The 26,699-nt window shown below is 47.9% G+C and overlaps 1 protein-coding gene across 1 annotated transcript in view; it reads left to right on the top strand.

Annotated features, from left to right (window-relative positions):
- The window catches only part of TRPM8 (transient receptor potential cation channel subfamily M member 8), a 103,582-nt gene that overhangs the window by 53,724 nt on the left and 23,159 nt on the right, over positions 1 to 26,699 (top strand). The window contains exons 12-21 of the mRNA XM_029225301.1: positions 946 to 1,236; positions 2,778 to 2,873; positions 4,586 to 4,715; positions 6,547 to 6,692; positions 9,166 to 9,278; positions 9,824 to 10,040; positions 16,668 to 16,759; positions 18,403 to 18,544; positions 19,642 to 19,813; positions 22,411 to 22,588. Of these exons, the coding sequence (XP_029081134.1) occupies positions 946 to 1,236; positions 2,778 to 2,873; positions 4,586 to 4,715; positions 6,547 to 6,692; positions 9,166 to 9,278; positions 9,824 to 10,040; positions 16,668 to 16,759; positions 18,403 to 18,544; positions 19,642 to 19,813; positions 22,411 to 22,588 (1,577 nt within the window). The remainder of the gene's footprint in view (positions 1 to 945; positions 1,237 to 2,777; positions 2,874 to 4,585; positions 4,716 to 6,546; positions 6,693 to 9,165; positions 9,279 to 9,823; positions 10,041 to 16,667; positions 16,760 to 18,402; positions 18,545 to 19,641; positions 19,814 to 22,410; positions 22,589 to 26,699) is intronic.

Below are 26,699 nucleotides of genomic sequence, written 5' to 3'. Positions count from 1 at the left end.
CCGTGTACCGTCAAAAAAAAAAAAAAAAAAAATGTAAGAAATAGTATGGAGGACCATCAGAACATATCTGAGAGCTGGTGTGGCCCGTGGACCACGGGTTTGTGTCTGAAGTACACGTTAATTATCTTTATTAAGATGCTTAATAAGCTTCTATGGGATAAGGATTACCAGGAGCCCAGACAGTAGAGGTACAGATAGATAATAACCAGGTATCACTGTCAAGTGTTCCAGTGACTCATGGTTATGTAACATGACCAGGCATTTGCCTCATGGCATGGGAAGGGCAGTGGGGCGACCCCATGGCACAGAAGGAAAAGTTGGCTGGTGGTTAGGTCACAATTGGTGTCCAGTGTAGACCTCAGAGAAATGGTGTGAGCTGTACCATGAGCCCCCTGCCCCCTAATGGAGCGAGTGCTTCCTTTATGCCAGACACTGGGATCAATTCTTGATCAACATCATCCCTTTTTTTAATGTAATTTTTTTTTTTAGATTTTTATTCAACGTGGACCATTTTTAAAGTCTTTATTGAATTTGTTACAACATTGTTTCTGTTTTATGTTTTGGTCTTTTGGCCACGAGGCAAGTGGGATCATATCTCCACAACCAGGGATCAAACACGCACCCCCTGTATTGGAAGGCAAAGTCTTAACCACTGGACCACCAGGGAAGTCCCTCAACATCATCCTTATGTGGGTGTCATTATCTCCACTTTACAACAGCAAGAGACCAATTCCCATCCAAGCTCACATCTGGCTGATTTCAAAGATTCCACCTTGCTGCTTCCCCCATCTCAATGTTTGAGCTGTAATCTAATATTGTGTTACAACTGAAAAGATAAATTTTATTTACCTCATGGTTGAAAATGCGATGTGTCTGAGAAAGAAGGTGCCTTGTTTTCTTGATTGGATTTAGGCTGTGCATTCTCTCTCTGCTCTTTCTCCTCAGTCTGCTGACCTTCAGGAAGTCATGTTTATGGCTCTCATAAAGGACAGACCCAAGTTTGTCCGCCTCTTTCTGGAGAATGGCTTGAACCTGCAGAAGTTCCTCACCAATGACGTCCTCACCGAGCTCTTCTCCAATCACTTCAGCACCCTGGTGTATCGGAACCTGCAGATTGCCAAGAATTCCTATAATGACACCCTCCTCACGTTCGTCTGGAAACTGGTTGCTAACTTCCGAAGAGGCTTCCGGAAGGAAGACAGGAATAGCAGGGATGAGATAGACGTAGAGTTCCATGTGTGTACTGTCACAGTTGTCTGCTTGAATTCTTTGCTCTCTTGAGTCTTCCCTCAAAAAATCTCTCTACTTCCATCTTTCCTACTCCCTACCTCATTGCTGTCATGTAGTTAACATGTTGGGGTTGTTATTTTTTCCTACTGCCTATGTTTAAGCTAGCAAGTCCTAGCGAGGTAACAAGTGGTGCATTTTCTTGCTTTATTCTTTGTGCTATCTTTACAACTAGTTATTGCAGTATTTTCTAATTGCAAAGCTTGGTGCAGCACACTTTCTGAAGGCATCTAGCAGGGAATGGGGAAAAATGACTGGCTGCCTGATCATGTCTTAGCCTTTTGGACATGATCTGCCTAAAATAGTTCTCTGCTACCTATGCAAAGAACAGGAAAACTGCCAAGTTTCCTTTTGTGAATAAAAGGGGCAGTGAATCTTTGTAAAGAGATAATCCAGGTTTCCATTTGAGAAGGTGTTGTGGATGTGCCACTTATATTCTCTCAAGATTTCCTATTTTAAGCACAGGCAGGCCCAGTTTCTAGCACCTGCAACTCTTTGCTGAAGGTCTGCTCTGGTCAGAGCCCAGTGACTGCCAGAAGTTGGTGTATAAATACCTCAGCAACCCCCCTGCTCAGAGGAGATAATTCTGAGACCTGTGTCCTACACTGGCTCCAAGGGTTGCCTAGTGGGATTAATCTCTGGTTATTTACCGTGACAACTTGTTGGTCCTTTCTTTTCCAATCTCATTTCCTCAATTTCCTAGTGGTTTTCCTGGAATCTTGTCCAAAATAAACTACTTGTCTCAAATGCTTGATTGCTTCTGGGAAAACTCAAACTAGGTCATGATCTTTTATAGTTTTAGAATTTTATTACATGTGTGTTGCAAAAATCTAAATGAGCTAGGTGTTTGAAGGAATTGGAAATGTTTAAAAAGCTGTTTGTTGCTATTTATGTTAAAACTCTCCACAGTATCCATAACTATACCAGAAACATTTTGGATACTGGTAAAACCTGTAGGGAAGATTAAAAGGAATATATACATAGAGTTCTATTTGAAAAGGTTCCCTTGGAAGATATGGGAGGCTGAATGGGAGCTGGGATTCTTAGTTGATGTATTAGGAATTGTAACTTTGAATAACGCTCCAAAGAAATAACTTTAGTTTTACATTGTGATAATTGAACTTCAACTATTGGAAAGTTAGAATTTAGTTAGAACGATTTTTCTAGATGAGAAAGAGATTTCTATGATGAGAAGAACTTCTCTTCAGCCTGTCAGAAGTCATTCAGTTTTAAAATTGCTGTCAGCCCATTTTTTCACCCTTTATACCTTTCCGTCTACTTGTACGTTGTCTTTTATGATAGATCAAAGATTCTGTTGAAACTCACATCACTGTTCTGTGAAAGTGGATTCAGACGCCAAGTTACAGAGCCCTCCAAACATGGGGCACTCTCCTAGGGCATCCTGACCCTGTTTTCATTCTTACACTAGTGTGTCTGCCAAAGTGGTGCTCCATCTGCATGTGCTGACCCCCTGCTCTAATCCCTCCCAGGACGTGTCTCCTATTACTCGGCACCCCCTGCAGGCACTCTTCATCTGGGCCATTCTTCAGAACAAGAAGGAACTTTCCAAAGCCATTTGGGAGCAGGTAAATGTCCAAGTCTGTGGCAGATGTATGCTTGGTTGTGGTCGTTCTGACCCTTTCAAACCTCACATACCTAATCTAAAGCGTCCTCAGTAAAATGGGATATTTGATGTCGGTGGATATGATTGTGTCTGTTTCCATGTGAACAGGGGTGTGTTTGGGAGGGGAGGTCCCTGGAAAGTTCTGGGCTTGGTGGGTAATCCAGGAGGCACCTGCTTCTTAGGTTTGTGTGGATGTGTGATTGTCTTCCAAGTGGAGGAGCTTTTAAAGTTTAATTTAAAATTAATTTCTAACTTTCTTGCATTATAGGCAGGAAGTAGGGCCTGTTCAAAGCCTGCTTTAGGAAATGATTGAGACTTTTCTTTGTGATTCCACACATAATGATTTTTATAAATGATTTATGAGCAGTTGAAAAGAAGCTGCATTGTCTGTTTTTAGAGCCTAAGATTAGGTATTGAATATTGATTCACACACACACTCTCACTAACTATAATTGTCAGTCTTCGTGTCCTTGACCAGTTTCCCCCTCTGAGCTGTTACAGCATGATGGTGGGTCATCAGGCTTCCCATTGCCACGTCTGACTCTCAGCTTCTCCTGCATTTGTCTTGTTTTTTTAATTGGAGTGTAATTGCTTTACAATGTTGTGTTAGTTTCTGCTGTACAATGAAGGGAACCAGCTATATGCATACCTATATCCCCTCCCTCTTAGGCCTCCCTCCCCCCCTTCCCCGCCTTCCCCCCCATCTAGGTCATCACAGAGCACTGAGCTGAGCTCCCAGTGCTATACAGCAGGTTCCCACTAGCTATCTATTTTACACATGGTAGTGTATTTATGTCAAACGTAATCTCCCAATCTGTCCCACCCTCCCGTCCCACCCCTGTGTCCACATGTCTGTTCTCTATGTCTGTGTCCCTATTCCTGCCCTACAAACAGGTTCATCTGTACCATTTTTTCTAGATTCCACATATATGCATGTACAATATTTGTTTTTTTTTTTTCTGGCTTACATCACTCTGTATGACCCACTCTATAGGTCCATCCACATCTCTACAAGTGATCCAGTTTCGTTCCTTTTTATGGCTGAGTAATATTCCATTGTATATATGTACCACATCTTCTTTATCCATTCATCTATCATTGGACATTTAGGTTGTTTCCATGTCCTGGCTATTGTAAATAGTGCTGCAATGAACATTGGGGTACATGTATCCTTTTGAATTATGGTTTTCTCAGGGTATATGCCCAGTAGTGAGATTTCTGTGTCATATGGCAGTTCTATTTTTAGTTTGTTAAGGAACCTCCATACTGTTCTCCATAGTGGCTGTATCAATTTACATTCCCACCAACAGTGCAAAAGGGTTCCCTTTTCTCCACACCCTCTCCAGCATATATGATTTGTAGATTTTTTGGAGATGGCCATTCTGACTGGTGTGAGGTGATACCTCATTGTAGTTTTGATTTGCATTTTTCTAATAATTAGTGATGCATTTATCTTGATTTTTTTTTTGTATGTTAATTCCATGTTCAAGACTGTGAGTATATTCAGGTTCAAGACTCTTGGTGCACATTGCAAATTTTACTGGGAATCATTATGAACAGTTCAGATTTTTACCACTTCCTGCTTTTGCCATCAATCTGTGCTTGCCTGACTTTGATGTTGACTCGACTGCAAGGGCTTACGAATTAACTGTGACATTCTCACCCCTCTGGAAGACCAGGGGCTGTACTCTGGCAGCCTTGGGAGCCAGCAAGCTTCTGAAGACTCTGGCCAAGGTGAAGAATGACATCAATGCTGCAGGGGAGTCCGAGGAATTGGCAAACGAGTACGAGACCCGAGCAGTGGGTAAGCCTCTGGGAACGGGAGCCGTGGCCGGCACAGCCACACCGCGTGGCATTTACTGACTTTTCCAAGAATGAAGGTGGTGAAATATAGGCTCTCTCATCCCACAGCTGCCCAGGGCCACACCCAGGCCAGGTCTAAGTAACTCAGCACCATAGGGAAGCCTTGGGGTGTTTTGTTTTGGGGATGCTATTCAGAAACCTTGACACGTGTGAGGTTTTACCTGATGTGCAAGCTAACAGGTTAGCCTGCCAGCTTCCTATACATATACTGACAGGAGACCCCAGACCCCTGGGTTAGGGACACAGATGGTTTACTACTAATGGCAAAGGCAGCAGCCAGAGCGGCATCTTGGGTTGGTCCCCGTGCCTCGATTCCCCACGAGGTCACGTGAATAAGGGCTGGTGTTGGTGGTCCCACATCTCCACAAACTTAGGAGGCTCAGAGCTTCTATAACCCAAGGCAACAGGCGAGCTGCCCAGCTCCCCTCCAGGGCGATGTTTCTCATCACCTGGAACGGAAGAGGGCAGAGGCCCCGCTGAGTGTGACACTCCTGAAACATCTGTCCTCTGTTCGCTGTTCACCCGCCCTTGACACGGCTTGCCATTGCTCCTGCTCAGAGGGCCCGGACCCCGCGGGACTGTGAGAAATCCAGGACCAGTTGCCTTGCAGCAACAGAGAATTTTAGGCCGGCTCAGTTTTCTTCTTTCCACTGGGGAGTTTTCAGTTTGCAAGGTGGCACGTTGCAAAATGCAGGCATGTTTGTCTGTTGTCTGATCTAATGAAGAAATGTTCATGCATTTAGCCTCTCTGTGTTGGGAAAAAGGTGTCTGATTATTTCTTCTACTATATTAAAAATTTCAAGGTATTACGTTGTTTTTGGATTGACTTCAGCTGGGCAATGGCTCCGAGCATTTCGACTTTTAAAGGATTTTCTCTGAGGAGCTACACACCAATCTGTTTGTCATAAGGTCTCAAAATATAAGCACACCCTCAGTGCAGTAGGCCAGTGTTGTTGGTTTATTTTTAAGTTTTTTTTTTAAATTTTTATTTATTTTATTTTTGGCTGCGTTGGGTCTTCATTGCTGTGCGTGGGCTTTCTCTAGTTGCGGCGAGCGGGGGCTACACTTCGTTGTGGTGCGTGGGCTTCTCATTGTGGTGGCTTCTCTTGCTGCGGAGCACAGGCTCTAGGCACGTGGGCTCAGTAGTTGGAGCACGTGGGCTTCAGTAGTTGTGGCTCATGGGCTCTAGGCGTGCAGGCTCAGTAATTGTGGCACACGGGCCTAGTTGCTCTGCGGCATGTGGGATCTTCCCGGACCAGGGCTCAAATCCTTGTCCTCTGCGCTGGCAGGAGGCTTCTTAACCACTGCGCCACCAGGGAAGCCCTGGGCCAGTGATTTTTATTACGTCATTTTGGCTTTTTTTTTTTTTTTTTTTTGCACTGTGCCTTAACCGCAAAGAACCTCACCAAGAAAGCACAGAGGTAAATGAGATGGAGGGGGGCTCAGGGTCTGGATCCCCTCCCCAGGGGCTGAACCCCACCAAAGAGGGCATTCCCCATGTTCACTGCAGCTCAATTCAGTGGGCATTTCTGGACACCTGCTGCCAGGAGGCGCTGTGCTGTGTGCGGGGTGCCCAAAGAAGGTCCCTTTGTTCAGTAGAGAATTACATTGTTCTGGTGTTCTGTTTGCTTTTTATAATCCAGGATGCTCACAGCCAGGCTTTCATGAAAGTCAGGGCTTGGCTGGTGGGCCCGGGTGGGTGGGGGGGAAAGTTCTGTGTATTGGCCAGCCCTGCCTCCCGTTTCCCTCTCTCTGGGGACAATGTCACTTAGAGCTGTTCACGGAGTGTTACAGCAGCGACGAAGACTTGGCGGAACAGCTCCTGGTCTATTCCTGTGAAGCCTGGGGCGGAAGCAGCTGTTTGGAGCTGGCGGTGGAGGCCACGGACCAGCATTTCATCGCTCAGCCCGGGGTCCAGGTAAACAACATGCAGTCACCAAACATCATGCCCAGAAATGGGCCTTTCCGTCAGCTGGGTCTCTGGATCCAGTGTATCTCTAACTAGGTGTAGGGATGGGCCAGGTTACATGAACTCTCTGAGCCTTAGTTTCCTTATCTGTAAAGTGGGCATAATAGGGGGTAAAGGAAGGGTTGCTGTGAGGATTCAATGAGATAATATGTGGGTGGGGCCAGCCCTTTATGGTAGCTGTTACTCTTAGAACTATTACTAGTAGTAATGGCAGCAGGGAAACTAGTATGAAGTGGGTTCAGCCAGTGTAGACGTTTCCTGCCCCAAATTACATTAACAGCAGTTTGCACCTGGTATCTCAGGTTTCAGAGGGGAGATCTTTTCCACCCGCCATCCCAGCTGGAGGGGTCTGGTGTGAAGGGGAGGAAGGTGGGGAGGAGATGGAAGGACTGACACTCGTCTGCGTAGCCCTGGTACACGCGACCATGCTTCATCTTCACAGCACGTGTGCGGGTCGACATCATCCCATTTTACTGAGGAGGACTCAGGAGCTCGGAGAGGTTCTGGAATGTTCCCCAGGTTGCTAGGAAGTGGCAGGGCTGGGATTTGATCCCATGATGGTTGCCAGCCTTACAGACTTCCCATTATTCCATGCAGCCAATAACTGGCACAGTGTTCACAAAAGAATCCGTTTGCTACTGCAGCCAAGTGGATTCAGTGAGTGTGGTCATGGATGACAAGGGACACACAGGGAGCCTTGCTGTTGTTCTGGTGTAGCCTCTGTGTCGTAGTGGGCTGGAGGGAGGCCAGTGCTGAGGTCAGGGTTGCCTGGGAGACCCGGCCGGCTGCCACGGCTGCCTCGCTCTGCTCATGGCTCTGCTCACAGCTTCTTAGCCCCCAGACCCCTTCTTGCAGGTGTCCCAGAGCTTTGGGCCCTGGGGAGGTTGACTCATGCTCCCGTCCAAGTTCACCAGGCCCGACGGTTTCCACCAGATGCCGGTTCAGCGATGTTATGGAAAGTCTCCCTGCCCGGCCCGTGGGACCAGGGAGTGTGGTTGCTCTGGGCAGGCTGACGTGTGGGGTCAGATGTCGCTGGTGGCCATGGAAGCCGAGCTAGTGCGGGAGGTTTCTGTGACCGAGGGCCTCGTGGTGCCGCTCGGCGATGGCCTGGTGGGCTCATCACCCTGGCAGGGTCGGGTCAGTGAGGAAGACCGGACCTTACTTGTCTCGGTGTGCCCCGCAGAAGCAGACCGCCAGACAAGGATTTGACTGCAAGTAGTTTATGCTGGATGTGAGTCCAGGAGGTGCGTGAGGGGAGTGGAGGCCGAGAGGCTGGGAAGAGAAGGGAAGGAAGCAGACACAGGTATGCTAAGGAGAAGTTGCCTTCTGGGGGCTTCTGGGAGCTTCATGCCGCCTGCCCCAGTGGTGCCCATCCGAGCACCTACCCACCAGCTGCAGTTTGCGGTTCCCTGGGTCTGCCCCTCAAGAGCCAACTACACGCCCGGCCCCAGAAGCCCAGGCAGAGCGGGGCAGGGCTCTCGGGAGGAGCCGTCCTCTCCTGGAGGGATGCGCCGGGGTATGGATGGGTCCCCGGGTCCCAGCCCTCCAGACAGTGCTGGGAAGGCCTCAGGTCCCCCCTGCTCTGCCACGAAGACACACCGGTCCCTTCTGATTGGCATGATATTTTTGTTCTTGTGGGGTATTTTTTTGGCTGTGCTGTGCAGCTTGCGGGATCCTAGTTCCCTGACCAGGGATCGAACCCAGGCCCTTGGTAGTGAAAGTGTGGAGTCCTAACCACCGGATCACCAGGAAATACCCAATACGATCTTTTCTGAGAGCCGCGGGGTCCTTCCGTGTGACCCAGCCTATGCCCACCCCTTCTGTGTTGACTTTCAGTGCTGCTGTCAGAGACAAAACGAATTTCTAATTCCTGCCTTCGTGGGAGGCCCTGTTCCACCTTTCAGGAGCTGATATGTTCTGGGGAGAGCTTTTCCATGCCTTTTTAGCTCAAATGGGCGTTGAGACACCAGTGGTCTCTCTCTTGCCGACTTCCTTTCAGTGTCCTGACAGGTGTCACCTATCTGCCTCCAGAAATGAATCCTTGGGGCCCCGCAGGTAGCACTGGATGTCGTGTGAATTTGTGATCTTTCAGGGAAAAGGAGCTACGGAGGTGCCTGTTTAAACTTACGCAGTAAGAATGAGAGTTGGTTAAAACTCATGGGTTTAGTGAATTTGGACCCATACAACCTCTGTTTTAAAGTTCACAGAACACAACATAGAAAAGGACTGAAAATCAAACAGAATTTTATATGGTTGAATCATAGCCCCTTAAAATCCAGGTAACTAATACAAAAGAATAAGGGTCTCAGTTCAGAGACTTATTTATTTGGAGAGGTTTGAGGGCTGGGAAGAAAGGTCGCACACCATCCAGCATGTCATAGCATTAATAAGGACCTGTGTCCTTTGTCTCTGTTTCCTGTAGAATTTTCTTTCCAAGCAATGGTACGGAGAGATTTCCCGAGACACCAAGAACTGGAAGATTATCCTGTGTCTGTTTATTATACCCTTGGTGGGCTGTGGCTTTGTATCATTTAGGTATGAAACCAAGGCACATAATCGTGCGTGAGTGTGTGTATACATACATCTGTGTGTGTACATGTATCTGTGTGTGTGTACAAGCACCTGTGTGTGTGTACAAGCATCTGTGTGTGTACATGCATCTGTGTGTGTACATGTATCTGTGTGTGTGTACAAGCACCTGTGTGTGTGTACAAGCATCTGTGTGTGTACATGTATCTGTGTGTGTGTGCTCTTGTGCAAAGGATCATAAGGCCTGGAAATTACGATGTTCACTCTAGTCCCTGCACTTTAGGTCTGGGATCTCCGTGGGTTTCCCCCAGGTTTGATTTCAGAGAGGTAGAAGTGGGCTCATGTCTTCAATATCTGAGGCAGAATTTGGATCTGTTAAGCATGAAATGCCGAGGCTGAATTTTGGCTGGGTCAAACTTAGAGCCCAATTTGGACACCACCTGTCCCTGGCCCAGCTGTGGGTCTGTGTTCATCGGTGTTCGGAAGGAGAGGTGTAGCCCGCGCAGTGATGTTGGCCAGGATGGTGACAGTGCTGTCCCTCCTCGGTCCAGGAAGAAGCCCCTCGACAAGCACAGGAAGCTCCTGTGGTACTACGTGGCCTTCTTCACCTCCCCGTTTGTGGTCTTCTCCTGGAACGTGGTCTTCTATATCGCCTTCCTCCTGCTCTTTGCCTACGTGCTGCTCATGGATTTCCACCCTGTGCCGCAACCCCCGGAGCTGGTCCTCTACGCGCTGGTCTTTGTCCTGTTCTGTGATGAAGTGAGACAGGTAGGTCAGCCCCGACGTGGGGCCCCCCTCCTTTCCTCAGTGAGCGGCATCTTCCTAATGCCAAAGGGGAGCAGAAGTTGCTCCTCAAGTTCCAAAGTCATTATTTCCCCCAAATAAATGTTCTCATTTGGTGGCCACCCATGAACATGAAGACGCTCTTCCATGAGATCTCCTAGCCCCAAGCCCAAGCTTTGCTCTCTAATTAACGTTAATTGGTGGAGATGAATTACTCGGGAATGTGTTCAAAGAGCAGGTTGACCTTGGACTTTTAAACCCACTCCCATCATCAGGAGCCATTTGTGATCCTGTCATTACTGTCACTAGGGTAGGCAGCACCATGAGTGGCAGGGGAATTGAAAGGACTTTCCAGCTAAGAGCATCTCAATGCCCAGCATGTCAGATTGACAATGTCGGAAATTCATATTTGTCCTTGTGAATTTCAGGGAGTTCATTTATTCATGGTGTTTTCTCTAGTTTCTTGGGATCTGCATTGTTTGGCATCCTCTTTCCACCCTTAATCCGAACTTAGCCCAGGCCTGGCACGTAGCAGGTGCTCAGTTAATAATTGTTGAATGAATAAATGTTGATGGTGAAGGTCAGTGCTGTCCCTACACCATCATGGAAAGTCATCCCAGGAAATCCTTTTAAGATGGTAGTTTACAAAATATTTGAGAACTGCTGTTGCTGTCACTCTTGTCCCATATGAGCCCAAACCGAAAAACATATCCATTCGATACGTATGGCCTAGGTGCTCACAGTGTACAAGGTACTGTGCCAAGTGATACCAGATATTCGGAGGGGCAAAGGATGCTGTTCTGGACCCCACAGAGTTGCTGCCTGGAATAGGATTCCTAAATTGTTTCGACTGTCATGCTAACTCTCATAGATTCTTTTTTTTTGGTGGCTTCTAGGAGCCCTGGGTTAAGAAAGATTCTGAGCCTCTATTTTCAGCAGGAGAACATCTTAGTGAATTAGAAGTGTCTGCCATGGGCACCAGGGGTGGCAGGAGTCCTGGTACCAGTGCCCTGGATCTGCCTTTGCTTGCCTAGTAGGTGGGAGGTGCAGATGCAGGCTGGAGATGGAGTACAGGTAGAAGTGTGTTGAGCATGCAAGATTATCAGGCTTTCTGTCTACCAGCAAATCTCCCCCAGGACCTGGTCCTGCTGACGTGCAGAGGGTTTCTGTGACTTCAGATCAGCCTCATGGGTGCCCCAGGCATTGGCTCAAGTGGTCACAGTTCAGTCCAGGGCACTTCTGTATTAGCTCGCTAGGGCTAGGGCTAGGGCTACGGCTGCCATGATGAAGCACCACCAGCTGGACGGCTTAAACAACACAAGTGCATCATCTCATTGTTCTGAAAGCCAGAAGTCTGAGATCAAGCTGTGGGCAAGTTTGGTTCCTTCTGAGGATGTGAGGGAGAACTTGTTCCAGGCCTGTCCCCAGTTTCTGGAGATTTGCTGGCCATCTCTGCTGCTGCTGTTCCTTGGCTGTAGATGCATTGCTCAGTCCCTGACCTCATGCTCACACCGAATTCTCCCTGTGTGAATGTCTCTGTCCAAATCTCCCCTTGTCATAAGGACACTAATCACATTGGATCAGGGGCCCATCCTGCTCCAGTATGACCTCATCTTAACTAATTACCTCTGCAAGGACCCTACTTCCAAACAAGGTCACATCCTGAGGTGCTGGGGGGTAGCACTTCAATGTATGAATCTGGAGGGGATGCAATTCAACCCACAGCCCCTTCCATATAGCCTCAGAGGTCTTCTTTTACTTGCTAGTTCTCTCTTTCTTTTTTTTTGACTTCTGTGTATCAGCAACCAGGGTGTGAAAATATCCTGCTGGAGAGAAGCAGAGGAAGATGGAAGGAGAATCAGCAGTTAAAACGAGAATGGGCCCTGGCCATTGTGAGAAAGTTAACCAAGAGCTTTTAAATTAGGAAGCTCCCAAGTTACGTTGTCATGGGAGCTGGCGCTGCACGGGGTCGCACGTGTTCCCTCCTAGACTAGTCGGGTGCTGGGGCCCTGGCTCCCTTCCTTTGCTGTGCTCCCGGGTGTGGCTGACCACCTTCAAAGGCACAGCAGAGGGAAGGTTTGGCTTTTGCAGAGGAAGAGGATGAGAGGCTGAGTTTGGAGGGGTTTGTGTGACTGCGGGGGGAAAGCCCTGCGTCTCCTCCTGTTTGAGAGACCGGCAGACCTCTCATCCTCTGTGGACGGGGAGGTCCAGTGGGGCAAATAAGTCATGAGCACAAATAAGTGGAGAGAGAGAGAGAGAGAGCACGCGAGAGCGGGAGAGGGAGAGGGAGAGGGAGAGGGAGAGGGAGAGGGAGAGGGAGCGCGTGAGAGCGGGAGAGGGAGAGGGAGAGAGAGAGAGAGAGAGAGAGAGAGAGAGAGAGAGGGAGAGGGAGAGGGAGAGGGAGAGAGAAAGGGAAAAACCAGCAGGAACTGCAAATAGCATGGTAGTAACTTACTTAATGTCTTTGACCTTCTGGTTCCCCATCCTTAAATGGGCATGTTTCCTTCTGCAAGTGGTTATTTTTTTCAGCTTATTGAGATATTATTGACATATAGCACTGTATACTTTCAAGGTATACAGCATAATGACTTGACCTACATATAACCATGAAGTTACCGAGGGGAGCAAGAGGACGGGGTGTCCTACCTGCAAGCCTTGCCCCTCTCGTCCGGCACCAGCTCCACTGGGGCGTTCCAGCTCCTCACACGTGCTCTGCTCTTGCCCAGAATTGGGTGGCATGGAAATGACTTCACTCAGATGTTTGTTTCTTATTCACATTTGATCCTCGGGGCCTAGCACAGGAGCGGGCGTTGTCACGTTTCTGGCAAGTGCATGTATCTTTTTTTAAAAACCGAATTGACAAGGTGGGGTCTTCCTGATTCAACCCCAGAGATGTGCCGTGACCGAGAGTAAGGGGGGAACCGTGAAGCCAGCACCGGGCACGTGGGGAGGAAGCTGGCAGGGGGGGCTCAGACGTACCCTTTTGAGCAGAGGGTGCTGTTGGCAGCTTCTTGGAATGGTTGGTAAAAAGTAAAGTTCTTTTCCTGCTGCTGGCTGCCCCTCACTCACGCTCCCAGCATTTCTCTCCTCGTCCCGTTCCTGACCCTGCCTCCCGGCTGCATGAAAGTCACAGAGTCCAAACGTCGTTTGTGTTCTCCAGGAATCTAAAGGAGCATGAGGTCTAGAGAGACGACTTATCCTGGGTTGCTCTAGGGGCAGAGCTTGGCCTGGAAGGAGGATGCAGGGAGAGTCATCCTGGCTTAAGCCAAGCACTTCATTCACGCAGTCTTTCTTTCAACAAATATTTATTGAGCACCTACCACAAGCAGTGTCTTAGACCCTGGGGATACAGCGATGAACCAAACAGGCAGATACCTCTGTCCTCATGGACTTTCTACCAGCTAGCGATGACCGGCAGGGTCTTTTCTGGGAGCTTTCAGGGAGAGGAGGTGAGCGCCGCCAGTAGCACTGAATGAGTGAGTCCTGAGTTGACGGGGAGGTTGGCCTAGAGGACCTGGGATAGTAAAATTTGGAGTCCTTACGTCACAAGCATCTCCCTTCAGATTCTCATGTACATTTAACTGCTCATCCCTTATTCGGGTCATGCAGGAAGGAGACTCGGGACAGGTGCATTTTTGCACGGAGAGGGGCCCCCGGCAGGTGGAGTGTGTGGAGCTTTGCTCAGGAGAGACACAGAGCAGGGACACTAAGTGGGGGCAGACGGTGGGCAGGAGCCTCAGGGGGAGGTTCTGGGTTTCTGATGTGCTTCCCAGTTACTCCCCAGGCCTGATGTGATGCCCACAGGGTCTGGCTGAGTCCCAGCTGTTCTACCTTCATAATGGGTGGTATTAGGGATGTATAGCTTTGTCCAAGTGTGTCCTCTGTTTCTTTGTAAAAGTTATTTTTGAAGGGGCAGTGTTTTTTTAACATCTTTATTGGGGTATAATTGCTTTACAATGGTGTGTTGGTTTCTGCTGTATAACAAAGTGAATGAGCTATACGTATACATATATCCCCATATCCCCTCCCTCTTGTGTCTCCCTTCCACCCTCCCTATCCCACCCCTCTAGGTGGTCACAAAGCACAAAGCTGATCTCCCTGTGCTATGCAGCTGCTTCCCACTAGCTATCTATTTTACGTTTGGTAGGGCATATATGTCCATGCCACTCTCTCACTTCGTCCAGCTTCCCCTCCCCCCTCCCCGTGTCCTCAAGTCCATTCTGTACGTCTGCGTCAGGGGCAGTTTGAATTCAGCAGTCCTGCATATTAAGGCGATGGTGAGGGACGTGCCTGTGCTTAAGGTCAGGAGCGTGGAGTCAAGGCCACCCCTGCTGGCAGGGAGCAGCTCTGCCTGTGTGGTCTGTGAGCCCCGTCTCCACAGCACAGCCTTACTGATTCCTGTCATTACAGGACTCTGACACTTGGGGTCGCTGTTTCCCTTTCGGGTCTGCAGACTCAGGCCTTTGGAATCCTTCATGTGGTTGGCTTCCTCAATCAGCTCTGCCGGCCTGGTACTGTTTTAATTAAGCTAATTCACACTTGTTAGCAAAAAGCAAAACCAGGCAGGATGTTACCTGCTTCAGATAGTGTCTGGGTGTCAAATGCATGCTTGTCAGTGTCTCCCTGTGTCCCCTTGCCCAGGAGACAGAGGTTGCTATGTTAATTGGAATTTTTAACCAAGGCAATCAATAAGTGCAAACATAGTTGCTAAATAGCTCTTAGGTCTATTAAACAGACTGTGAATGTTTATTTAAAGTGAGGTAAGTCCCAGCGGCCCTTCATGGAGGGCACGTTCAGTCTTGAGGCCCTTGAATCCCCAAATCCTGAGAGATAGGATGAAATACGCTCCCGGTATTTTATGAATATAGCCAATCGCTGGAATTCCATTCAGAAAAGAGGCGGCTATTCCTTTTTAAAAATGTCTTCTTACTGCAACGGTGCTTCCCAACCCCAGACTGGATCTACTTACGGTTCTTCCTGTCATGTGGCCCGAGGCTGAGCCAGGCTGGGGCTGCCCTGTTGCCCTGTGCCTACCTGCCTCTCAGGCCAGGGTTTCAAAGAGGGAAGCAGGTGGCAGGTGTCATCTTGCAAATGGCTCTTGGTGGGTGGTGATCAGTTTCACTGGGACCACCCAAATGGACAGTTAGGGATCCTGACTGGACTTCTGAGCCCAGGAGTTCAGCCATCCCACAGGAGAACATGGTCAAATTGGGCTGCTCACACCTGGGGGATTTTAATATTTCCTTGGTACTTGATTTCATAACGCCCTCACCCCTTTGTCCACTAAAGTTGCTGTTTGCGTTTATAAATGAGTGAAAAGAAAGACTTGTTGAGAAACCAATGATGTTTCTTAAATCCAAGTCTAAGATTGTGGGATCTCTGTGGGGAGGGGGCGGTTCTAAAGAAGCAGGGTGATGCTGGAGAGAGGAAACCACATTTCAGAGCCCTAAGACCCATCACTTGCTGGCTTTCTGCCTAAGGGCAAGTTCGTTTGCTGCTTTTTCTTAGGCCTTGGTTTCAGGTGCAGAATAGGAAGTACGATATCTTAACAGCAGGTGGACCCATGTTGGTGGTTCATTTAGTAGATCTGAAAAGTGCACGTTCCTTTGATGACACATCTTTGCTGTTGTTTTCCTGCCGTGCACAAGTCTGGTGGTTTCCTCATCTGAGCTCACTTGGACCTTTGATCTTACCTCCCCTCCGACCCTTATCACGTTTCATTTTAAACATGTTTAACGTCTGTCTTTGCTGTGGGCCAGTAGATTCCTTGAGTGTCGACATCACCCCCAATCCGATGATGTCTCTGTGTCCCAGGAGCCCAGCACAGGTGTTTGCAATCCCGTGGATTCTCAGTAAATATGTTTTGAGTGGATGGATGAATGAAAGGGTTAGATGACCACCCTGGAATCCCTCAAATCCAATGTATGGATTGCCAGAGAGGCTGTCCAGATGCAGCCTTCTAATGGTTAATCTTACCCCTCTTTCAGTGTTTTCCTGACATGCTTTCTTCTGAGAAATCATGACCGATATATACAAATCATGATGGAAGGATCACTCTTGATTTGTGGCACACTCTTCCTGTCGGTCATTTCTGTGACCACGTCTGTCCTCCTAGCTGCCACACATAGCACCTGTGTGCAAAAAGCAAAAAAGTTTTTAAAACTTTTAAAAAAGTTTCTTTAATAAGATGCTTTATTGCCATGTGCCAGAAAATTTTTACAGTAGACACACAAATCTGTGATGACGGCAGTATGGATAACACCCTCGAGAGTCGTGCAGTGCACAGCCTACACCACTGTACGTGGCAGCCACGGGGAGGGGCGTTCCACCTTTGCCCACACAGGTTGTACTCTCTGCAGGTTTCTCTTTAAAAACAGTTGGGATCCGCGAGTCTTTGTCTTGACTTTGTTAGCAACACATGAATAACAGCACAGCAAGCAGGCAACCTACTTTCCAGTCCCCCTGGAACAGCACGGGGCGGTTGCAGGGCGTACTTGGTGCATCATGGGCTCAGAAAGGATTTGGAAAGAAACTGGTGAGCAAGAATAAATCCAGAAGCAGTTGATGTTTCCAAGCTGCTGTGTCCTCTCTCCGTCCCTCTCTGTGCTGCAGTGGTACGTGAATGGGGTGAATTATTTTACCGACCTGTGGAACATCATGGATACGCTTGGGCTCTTTTATTTCATAGCAGGGATCGTATTTCGGTAAGTAGTCCTCACCACGTTTTCAAGTTTCAGGTGTTTTGGGATTCTCTTGGGTGGAAAGGCGGAGGAAAGACGTTTCAAGCCCAAGATAAGAGAGAGAGGATGAACTATGGTCCCGTTATTTTATGAATATAGCCTATCTCTGGAATTCCATTCAGAAAAGAGGCTGCGATTCCTTTTAAAAAATGTTTTCTTACTGCCGGTTCTTCCCATCACATGGCCCGAGGCTGAGCCAGGCTGGGGCTGCCCTGTTGCCATGTGCCCTCCCCGCCCCCATTTAGAGATACAAACGCCCATTGTCTCTGCCTCTTAGAGACACAGCTTGGTTGGCATAAAGCTGGGTCTCCTCTCTTCCCCCCTCCTGGTGATCTGTAATTGAAAAAGGGTTCTTCATGGTTTTTCTCTTTGTGCTTATAGAATTTGGGGAGAGAATTAGAAATCGAGGAGAGAATGATGAGGGTGTTAAATATAACACAGTGTTTTCGTTTGGGGCCGTATAATCTTCTAACATACGCTTAACTTCAACTTAAATGTTGGTTCTGGAGACTGCCCTCCCAGCTGCAAGAGTTCCTCAACGCCTGAGGATTAGAAAAACCAGTTGAAAAGTACTGTTGAAGGCAAAAAGCAACATGACGCCACGTGATAGGGAAATTGGGGTGCATACAAACCTTGGCCCCCCGTGTCCAGCCATGCTCCCTTCCGGCCCGCCTTTCCCAAATAGCTTCAAGGTGAAGCTCGTGGTCTATTGGAGCAGAGAAGCCTGACCATTAATATTCACACCTCCCCAGAATGAGATGCTTTACAGTGAGTGCTCGCTCTACAATATGAACGGGGTAAGAGCTCAATTTCCTCCTCCAAAAAAACCCTCCCTTTCTGCTTGGGTTAAAGGCCCAGCATTTTTTTTTTAAAGTTTTTATTTGATATTGGAGTATAGCCGATTAACAATGTCGTGATAGTTTCAGGCTCCCAGCAAACCGACGCAGCCATACATATACATGTATCCATTCTCCCCCAAACTCCCCTCCCATCCAGGCTGCCACATAACATTGAGCAGAGTTTCCTGTGCTATACAGTAGGTCTCTTTGGTTATTAAAGGCCCAGCATTTGAATCACGGTTGGATGTGATTGCTAGAGCATTCCAGTTAGGAAGCACATATGGCTTTCAGTGAACACGCCAGCAGGTGGTTAGCTAATCAGGTGATCTGGTGCAAACGACGTAAGTTTCATTGAGGGGAACCTGGCAGGGTCAAGTCCCAAGTGGCCGGGGTCATTGTAGAGGCCTGTGAGCCAGGAAGTTAGCGATGTCGGGACTGGGTCCTGCAGGAGTATTTGGGATGAAGGACTAAAGTGTCCTGCCTCTCCTGGAGTCCATGAGGGCAGTAGACGTGGCCTTTGGTTTTCAGTGGCTGATGGGCCGGTGATGTCCCTGGTCTATTTCCACTTACTCTCAGTTCCCAGGCTTTTGGCTGTTTCTTCACGTTTGGTTATTTTTAAAAGCAAAACTTTCATTGTAAATCAACTGTACTTCAATAAAATTTTAAAAAAATAGCAAACAAAATCCAGAAGTAAATAAAAATGATAAAAAGCAAAACTTTGAAATATTTTGTCAGCATCTCACAGTTTCTTTCCTCTTCTTTCCACAGGCTTTACCCTTCTAACAAAACCTCGCTGTACTCCGGACGAGTGATTTTTTGCCTGGATTACATTATATTCACGCTAAGGTTGATTCACATTTTCACGGTCAGCAGGAATTTAGGACCCAAGATTATAATGTTGCAGAGGATGGTAAGAATGAAGAATATTTGTAGTTAGTTGTCCTTCTTCTAACTGCATCCAGCGTTCCTTTCATTGTTGAGAGGAGGATTTTGTGCATAGAGTGATGGCTGCATTTCACAATCAGCAGGGTTTACTTTCTTGATGTGTTTTCATCAGGGACCCCTCTTCCAGGTTAAAATTTCACAAAAGATGGCTGTTAGGAGCAAACAGCGTGACTCAGTGCGTTGCTAAGAAAGATCTCTAGATTTTACATGTTTCCAAGTGCTTTCACTTGAGTCTTAACAACTCACTAGGAGCCTAGGCGGGAGAGGGACTTTTATACCCATTTTACAGATGTGGACAGTCAGGTTCAAGAAGGTTAATATGTTTGTCTGGAGACATGCAGTGAGCTAGAAGCATAGCGTGGACTGGAACTTTAATCTTACAACCATGCGATACAGACTTCGGGAAAGCACTACCAGCCCCGTTCCATGGGGACAAATAACAGAAAGATACACACTGACGATGTTGCTTCTCTCAGCTTGTTTTCCACGTGACCCAAACCTCCCGTGTTTCTGTCTTTAAATCGGATGGGCGTTTGGATGAGCTCATCTAGAGGTTCCTTCCCAATGCTGAGCTTCTTGAGTTTGTGGTTTTAATTCAAAGCATATCTGGGGCATCAAGTCACCATGAAGTCATGCTGTGTGTGCAAAACATTAAAAAAGATAAAGCGGTGCATTCTTGTCTAAAAAGGAGAGCTTTTATTTTCCTTAAGAAAAAAAAAACTAAGGCAATAGCTTAGGGGTCTGCAGAACGTGAGCTGGAGAGGAGGAGGGGGGTCCAGAGTTGGATCCCTCTTCTGCTCCCAGGCTGGTCTCATTCAGAAAGTCTCTGCTGCTGTGCTGGTTTGGGGACCTGCAAGGAAAGATGCATCCGTCAGTTTTAGTGCCGGGAAGGAGATGCCCCGAGACCCAAGGGTGATGATGGCCATTTTTAAAAATTAGTGATCAAATGCTGGGCACCTTAGGTTCCAGGGTCCCAGAGCCTCTGTCCTTCTCCGTGGTCAGCGGAATGGACAAGCCGCCCTGGTGCAGTCCTGACTCCACTCTCGTGTCCTCCCATGACAGCTGATAGACGTGTTCTTCTTCCTGTTCCTCTTTGCCGTGTGGATGGTGGCCTTCGGCGTGGCCAGGCAAGGGATCCTCAGGCAGAATGAGCATCGCTGGAGGTGGATCTTCCGCTCGGTCATCTATGAGCCCTACCTGGCCATGTTCGGCCAAGTGCCCAGCGACGTGGACAGTAAGCCTGACGTGGCCTGGGTGGGGGACAGCTGGGAGGCGGCAGATGCTTCTAGAACCAGCCTCTGAGGCTCCCCACTCTGACCCTGGGGACTGTCTTAGGAGCAGAGGCGGCTGGGATCTGGCCAACACCAGGCAGGGGACGGTAACCCTCAAAGCCATTTCTTTCTCCTGAGCAGGATCTTACGTCCACCTTGTAAGCTTGTTCCCAACATTTCAGCCTGCAATTTTTAAACCTTTTTAAAAAGAGTGTTTCTCATATTTCCAACAGCAACGTGGCCGATGAAAGCAAGGAGCTTCACTGGTTTAGAAACGAGTGTTGTGAGTCTGTCCTATACAACAGTGACGGGGTGCTCATTTATTTCAAAAAGTGCAGTATTGAAAAATTTTGCACTGCAACCTGGAATTTAAACTTCCAGCATTAGCCTTCTGCCAGCTATCTTTTGGAGGCAGGTTAATGGTGGCAGAGATGGCATGGATTTGGCCACATCCAGTTGACATAAGGAAAGTGTTGGGCATGTGCAAACTGGTGTGTGTTTTGGATAAACTGTCTAAAGCATCTCTGTGATGCTGACAGTAGCCTGAGCTTGTCATGTTCTGCCTGCCACGGGAAACCCACCCCGATGTTTGCCTGGCCCTGTGCTCTCATTTCTCAGCTCCTTGGTGTTTCCTCAATTAGCTCCGTGGCCTCGTGTGGTCCTTCTGGCCTCTTTTGCTGCAGCCTCTTCCAAGACCTTAGAAACAGCTCTTTTCCGTGCAATGATGGGAAGGCACCTTGTTATTATGATTTCCCGTCTGCACACTGTACTTACCATTTTACGTAAAAGGGAGTGTGTGTTGTCCTCACGGCAACCTTACGTGTCCGTGGTTTTAGTCCTGTGAGGGACAGCTCACAGTAACTAACCTAAAGAGCCAGTGGCAGGTGGGGTTCAAATCCTGGTCCAGCCACGTGTGTGCTGTGTGCCCTGGGACGCAGCTTGGCATCCCTGCCTCTCAGTTCCATTGCAGGTAAAAATGGGTGTAGCACCGACTTTTCTGCTGGGCGTCTCACCGACCGGCAGGATTGAACTCAAACTCACACGCTCGGATGAGGGTCTGTAGCCCGGAGCGACTCCCAGAGGGCCAGACACTCACATCCATTGCCTTCTCTGAGATTCCCAGACACACCTCTCCACCCTCCCTTCCAGACTCAGACCTTCTGCAAGTCCCCATTCTAGGATCTGTCACCACCGGTCGCACAGATGTGCAAAGCAGAAGCCTCGATGTCGTGTCCTTGATGCCTCCTATGACTTCCTCCCCCACCTCCAGTTCATCGGCTAGTTTTGTTGATTTTATCCCCTAAACGTCTTTGAAACCCAGCCACTTTTTACCATCCCCACCACCACTACCCTAAGCCATCCTTACCCCCTGCCCGCGTGGCTCTTAGGCAGAACCTGCTCACGTCTCCCTCCGGCTCCTTGCGATCTGTGCTGCAGCCAGAGTGATCCTTGAGTAAAGAGAATCTGGCGTGTCACACCTCCGCGTCAAGCAGACTGACGGCTATCCGTTGCTTTTAGTATAAAGATAAAAAAGTTAACATGCTAACTGCACATCCTGTTCTCTCATTTCAACAGACCTTTCCAGTCCCCCTACCACAGGGCCTTTGCACGTGCTGTTCCCTCTCCAGATGCTCTGGGCACCCCATCTCTCCCCATTCATTTAGCTGGCTCCTACTCATCCTTCTGTCCTCAGTTCAGAGACACTTCCTTCCTGTGGAACCGTTCTCAGATGAGGTGCCTCAGTTTGTGCCCACGGAGCACACTGTACGTGTCCTTCTTAGCACTTCTCAGGGGCTGAAATGTTCAACTTGTGTGGTCAGTCATCTGCCTATTCTTCCAAAGAGGTTGGAAGCTCCCTGAGGGCAAAGACCATGTTTACCTTGCCTTCCTTTTTATCTTCCATCCTAGTGAAGTCCTGGCTCATAGTAGCTGCTCAATAAATACTTAAAAATTTTTTATTGAAGTCTAGTTGATTTACAATGTTGCGTTAGTTTCAGGTGTACAGTAAAGTAAATCAGTCATACACATGTTCACTCTTTTTTAGATTGGTCATTACATAGTATTGAGTAGAGTTCTCTGTGCTATACAGCAGGTCCTTATTAGTTAACTATTTTATATATAGTAGTGTGTATATGTCAGTCCTAAGGTATCCCCCCATTTCCCCCTGGTAACCATAAGTTTGTTTTCTACATCTGTGACTTTATTTCTGTTTTGTAAATAAGCTCATTTGTACCATTATTTTTTGGTTCCACATATAAGCAATATCATATGGTATTTGTCTTTCTCTGCCTGACTTACTTCACTCAGTATGACAATCTCTAGGTCCATCCATATTGCTGCAAATGGCATTATTTCAATGCACTATTATTCAGTCAATAAATACTTAATGAGTAGATGAACGCCTGATTCTGAGGCTTACACCATGATTCTGAGGCTTACCCATGATAGAGTGCCTTGGAACAATGCCCAACACATTGCATGATCGTCACACCTTTGTGGTGCTTTAGCACTGCCCCCTCCAGAGGGTCCTCACATTGCCTGTCTGTTGTTGTATCCTCAGGTACCACGTACGACTTCTCCCACTGCACCTTCACTGGGAATGAGTCCAAGCCCCTGTGCGTGGAGCTGGACGAACACAACTTGCCCCGCTTCCCCGAGTGGATCACCATCCCGCTGGTGTGCATCTACATGCTCTCCACCAACATCCTGCTGGTCAACCTGCTGGTCGCCATGTTCGGGTGTGTGCTTGGCCATGCACCGGCTGGGGGTCCGCGCCGTGCCGGGCCGCGTGCCAGGCGGGGCTGGGGGAATCGGGAGTGAAGCAGCAAAGGTCCACCCTTGAGGAGCTTATGATAGAGGTCTTATGATAGAGGATTGGTGGTCTGGGGCGGGGAGAGGTCTTGAAGGGACTATATTAAGATATAGCGAGTCCTATAAGCTGTAACATAAGTTTTTGGACCCCAAAGATAGGTGCCTGTAACCCCCTCCAGCACGTTCAGACTGCACGTTCAGTGTCCATTTAGCAACCTCCCCGGAGCGCCGAGATGCTGGCCTGGCAATGACTGTGGCTCAGCTCGGCTCCCAGGTTCTCATTTTCTGTGGACTCCGTGGGATGGATTCTAGGGCTTAAGGGACTCAGCTTTTAGTTAGCTGCTGCTTTAAAATATTTAGTTTAAGTACAAATCAAGAGAGCAGAGTCAGGAGAGCGACTGTCCTTTGGGGCTCATGTCTAATGAGGTTGGCGTGAGAACACGATGGCGGCTGACACATTTTTTTTGCTTTTGGCCATTCTCTGTAACCCATTTAGAAAGTCACGTTTATCTTGCCCCTTTGTCTTTCTTAGGAGCGTTTCAAAGAACCCCACGTGGTGGGTACAGTGGGGGTACCTTAATTTTATGCTGTTGTTGTGAGGTAGGGGGTTATGCTGGGTACATGAATCCTGGCATAGACAGGCAAGCAGTTTAGAAACAAAATACAAATTAAAAAAAATTACTTGTTAAACTTTGGAGTGAAAGAAAAACCATAGTTGAAACCAGAAACTGAGAAACTGTGAAGGACAAGAAAAACACATTTAATTTCATTAAACAGGGTACCTCAGATGAAGTCATGTGATAAATGATAGACTGGGGGCAATGTTTGCCTAAGGTGAACAAAGGCTTCTCATTCTTACTATAGAAGAGCTCCTGCAAATCGGTGAGAGAAAGATGAGCCAGTAGAAAATGGGCAGAGGAATGCAATTCAGAGAAATTCAAATGGCCACTAACTGTAGGGGAAGGGGCTCAACCTCATGGGTAGGAAAGGTCAGCTGAAACCAACAACGAGGTGTTGGTTTAGGATCCCTCAGGTGAAGAGACATCATAAGAAGTGCTGGAGATGATGCTGGGAAATGGGCACTGCTCTGGGAATGTGAATTGTCTCCCACTTTTGGGAAAGTGATCTGAAAATAGCTATTAAAAAATAAGCAAACCTTTGGCCCAACTCCTTCATGTCTGGGAATCTTTCCTAAAGATATCAAGCCAAAAAACGTTTATTAGATCATTGTTTGATGCCTATCAATAAGGGGATGGTAAAACAAAGCATGTCCTATCCATACCATGGAACATTGTGCAGCCCTTAAAAAGAAAAGCTGAGATCTGTATTTATTGACTTGGAAAGATGACATTTTGTTAAATATAAGAAGCTCAGGGCAGCCTTATATTTATGGCAAGATCTTATTTTCTGACAGTAAAAAACAAGAAATTTTTAAAAGGCAAGTATATATTTCACTCAGCACAATGATCACATATTACTTCCATAATTTAGAAAAAAAAGAATCAGGAGATAGTTGTCATATAGAGTCCTGAGGGGCACCAGGATTGTAGACGAGGGTCATCTTTCTTTGTCGGTCAGTGGCCTCCCGTTGAGTGAGGCTGGGTGGGGGGACATGTGCCTTTGGGGACATCACGCATCCAAGGGGCTGAGCCATGAGTGGTCATCTGGTCTTCAGGTGTACAGCGACGTCCTCCTCTATACCAGCTTCTACACTGTGGCCACAGTGGTGTTTCTAAAATGTCACTTCTCTGCTTAAAATTCTGGAAGGATTTCAGTATTTCCCCATAGTGTTCAAGGTAAATTTCAGCCTCCTCAGCTTCCTCCAAGGCCATCGACCTGGGCTTTGAAAACACCTTCAGCCTTCACCCCTGCTACCTGTCCCTGACAGGCATCCCACCTGTCCATCCCTAAACAGGGTGATCTGTCGTGCCTGACACTTCTGCAAATGTCACCCCTCTGTCGGCATTACCCGTTCTATCTTGACCGTCTCCTCCCTGTTCCTCTCGCCCTCTAAGGAGTCCAGCAGCATCCTTCGCCTGAGTGGTCCTCGTGCCCTCCCCACTGCGCATAGAGAACCTGTGGGCCCCCTTCACAGTGGTAGCTTCCTCTTCTTCCAGACCGTAAGCTCTGGAGAGTGGAGACTGTGTCTGTCTCAGCACCTGGCCCTTTCCATGAATGAAAAGAACAGGATTCTTTCTGCTTTTAGTTCATTATTCAGTTTTAGTTAGGGAAATAGCTTCCTGGTCTGTTATTCACCAAGTAGTGTCAATGGTGAATGTCAGACCAGTGAGGGGTTCATCACATAGATGTATAACATCGGTTCTGTGCCAGGTGCCTGGGCCATGGAGATCATGTGGCCCTTTGTCCCACTCAGCCTTAAAGAGGGAATATGCACCCCACCCCGCCCCCAACTCCATCACTGCCCCTAAAGGGGGGCCTGGGAAGGACTCAGGAATCCAGACGCCTATACTGCTTACGGGAAGCTGGACCATGTCAGAGGCTGCCAGAGGTCCCCAAGTCTGAGCTTGCAGAGAGAAGTGGCAGAGACGGGTGGTTATGTATCCACGTGAGGGCAGAGAAGGGAGGACCGATTCCCAAACTCGAAGCAAGAGTGGGGAGGGAATGAGATGATTTGGGGTCCTATTTTATAGTGATAACCTATCCTGTCAACCTGTACATTGAACATTGGGTAGTCCCTGTAAAAACTGACCACTAATATAATATCTACAAAAATTAAGCAGAAGGGGCGACAGCTCCCAATGCGATGGCCTTTGAGCTACACGAATTCAGTAGATCTCAGGAAGCAGAGTGCTTAGAGCTCTCCCGAGTCTGTGTGCTGTGAGCTGTTCACCAAAGCCATTCTTGAGGACCATGTCAGTTTGTAATTCATTATCCCCATGACAATCATAAAATGATAGAATTTGGAGCTGAGAGGGACAGGAGTCCGGCCTGTGATTTTCAGGTTGAGGAGGTGAAAGTCGGGCAGCTCAGCATCTGTGGCCCTGGCCGCACTGCCGTCTGTCTTGCCTGTGTGCATTCGAGCCTTGAACTTGAGTCTCTTCCCTGCGAGGCCCGAGCCATTGGGCCACACCCCACTGTTGCCTCATTCAGTGTGTAAGCATGACCACTGGGGAACTTCCCTTCCCTTGGGGGATCCTTAGATTCATCTTGGGCCGAGGCAGAGGCCTTTTCTCTGTTAATACCGGTCTGAGCAGCTAGAGTAGCCCCCTTGCCATCCTTGAGCTAACTCGTCAGGACACTGTTTCTGATGGTTGTGATGGATATTCCGGGTTCACTCCAAGCCGACAGCTCCGGGCTGTGACCCCCGTCTGGCACCGCATCAGAATATTCATGTAAGAGCTTAACCATGCACAGTGGCAGCCTTTTGAACTGTGACATAAATGTACACTTGGGAATTTTAAAGTAATACTGGAATGCTCTCTAGACGGTATTCAGCAGGGAAAATAAATGTGTGTAAACATCTTTGATGATTCCACATTAAAATTATCGATCACAGGCCCTATGTGGCTTATCAGAGGCACGAAGTGATCTTGAGGTCAGTAGACGACTCGGGGTCGTCTTAGCACGGAGCTGTTAATGCTTTCAGGCACCGTGTCCTGAAGATAAATTCACCCACGGCATTTCTGCTGGAAAGGACTCATCAGACATGCCCCGTCTAAGATAATTTCTAAGAATAAAATATTTTTTTAATCTTAGGAATAATATATGTTCATTATGAATATGTAGAAAAGGAGACAAAAGAAAATATCTCCTGGTACCGATTAAACGTTCCGGTGACTTCACCAGTCCCAGGCAGGCTACTGAAATGGGATGAAAAGAAGAAAAAGAGAGCAGATAATTGTAACAATAACAATAGCTAATACTGATACTTTTCTGTGCTAGGCACATCCAAGTGCTTTACATGTGCAGCCTCATTTAATTAGTCATCGTTTTTGTGTAGGTGTGGCTTTATAATCATTCATAAATGAGGAGCTGGAGGCAGAGAGAGGTTAAAGTCTCTGCTATCTGAGCGGGAGA

The sequence above is a fragment of the Monodon monoceros genome, unplaced genomic scaffold, assembly GCF_005190385.1.
Source record: "Monodon monoceros isolate NGI ecotype Baffin Bay Population unplaced genomic scaffold, NGI_Narwhal_1 Super_Scaffold_16, whole genome shotgun sequence".
NCBI lineage: Eukaryota > Metazoa > Chordata > Mammalia > Artiodactyla > Monodontidae > Monodon > Monodon monoceros.
This window is presented reverse-complemented; position numbering and strand designations above follow the sequence as displayed.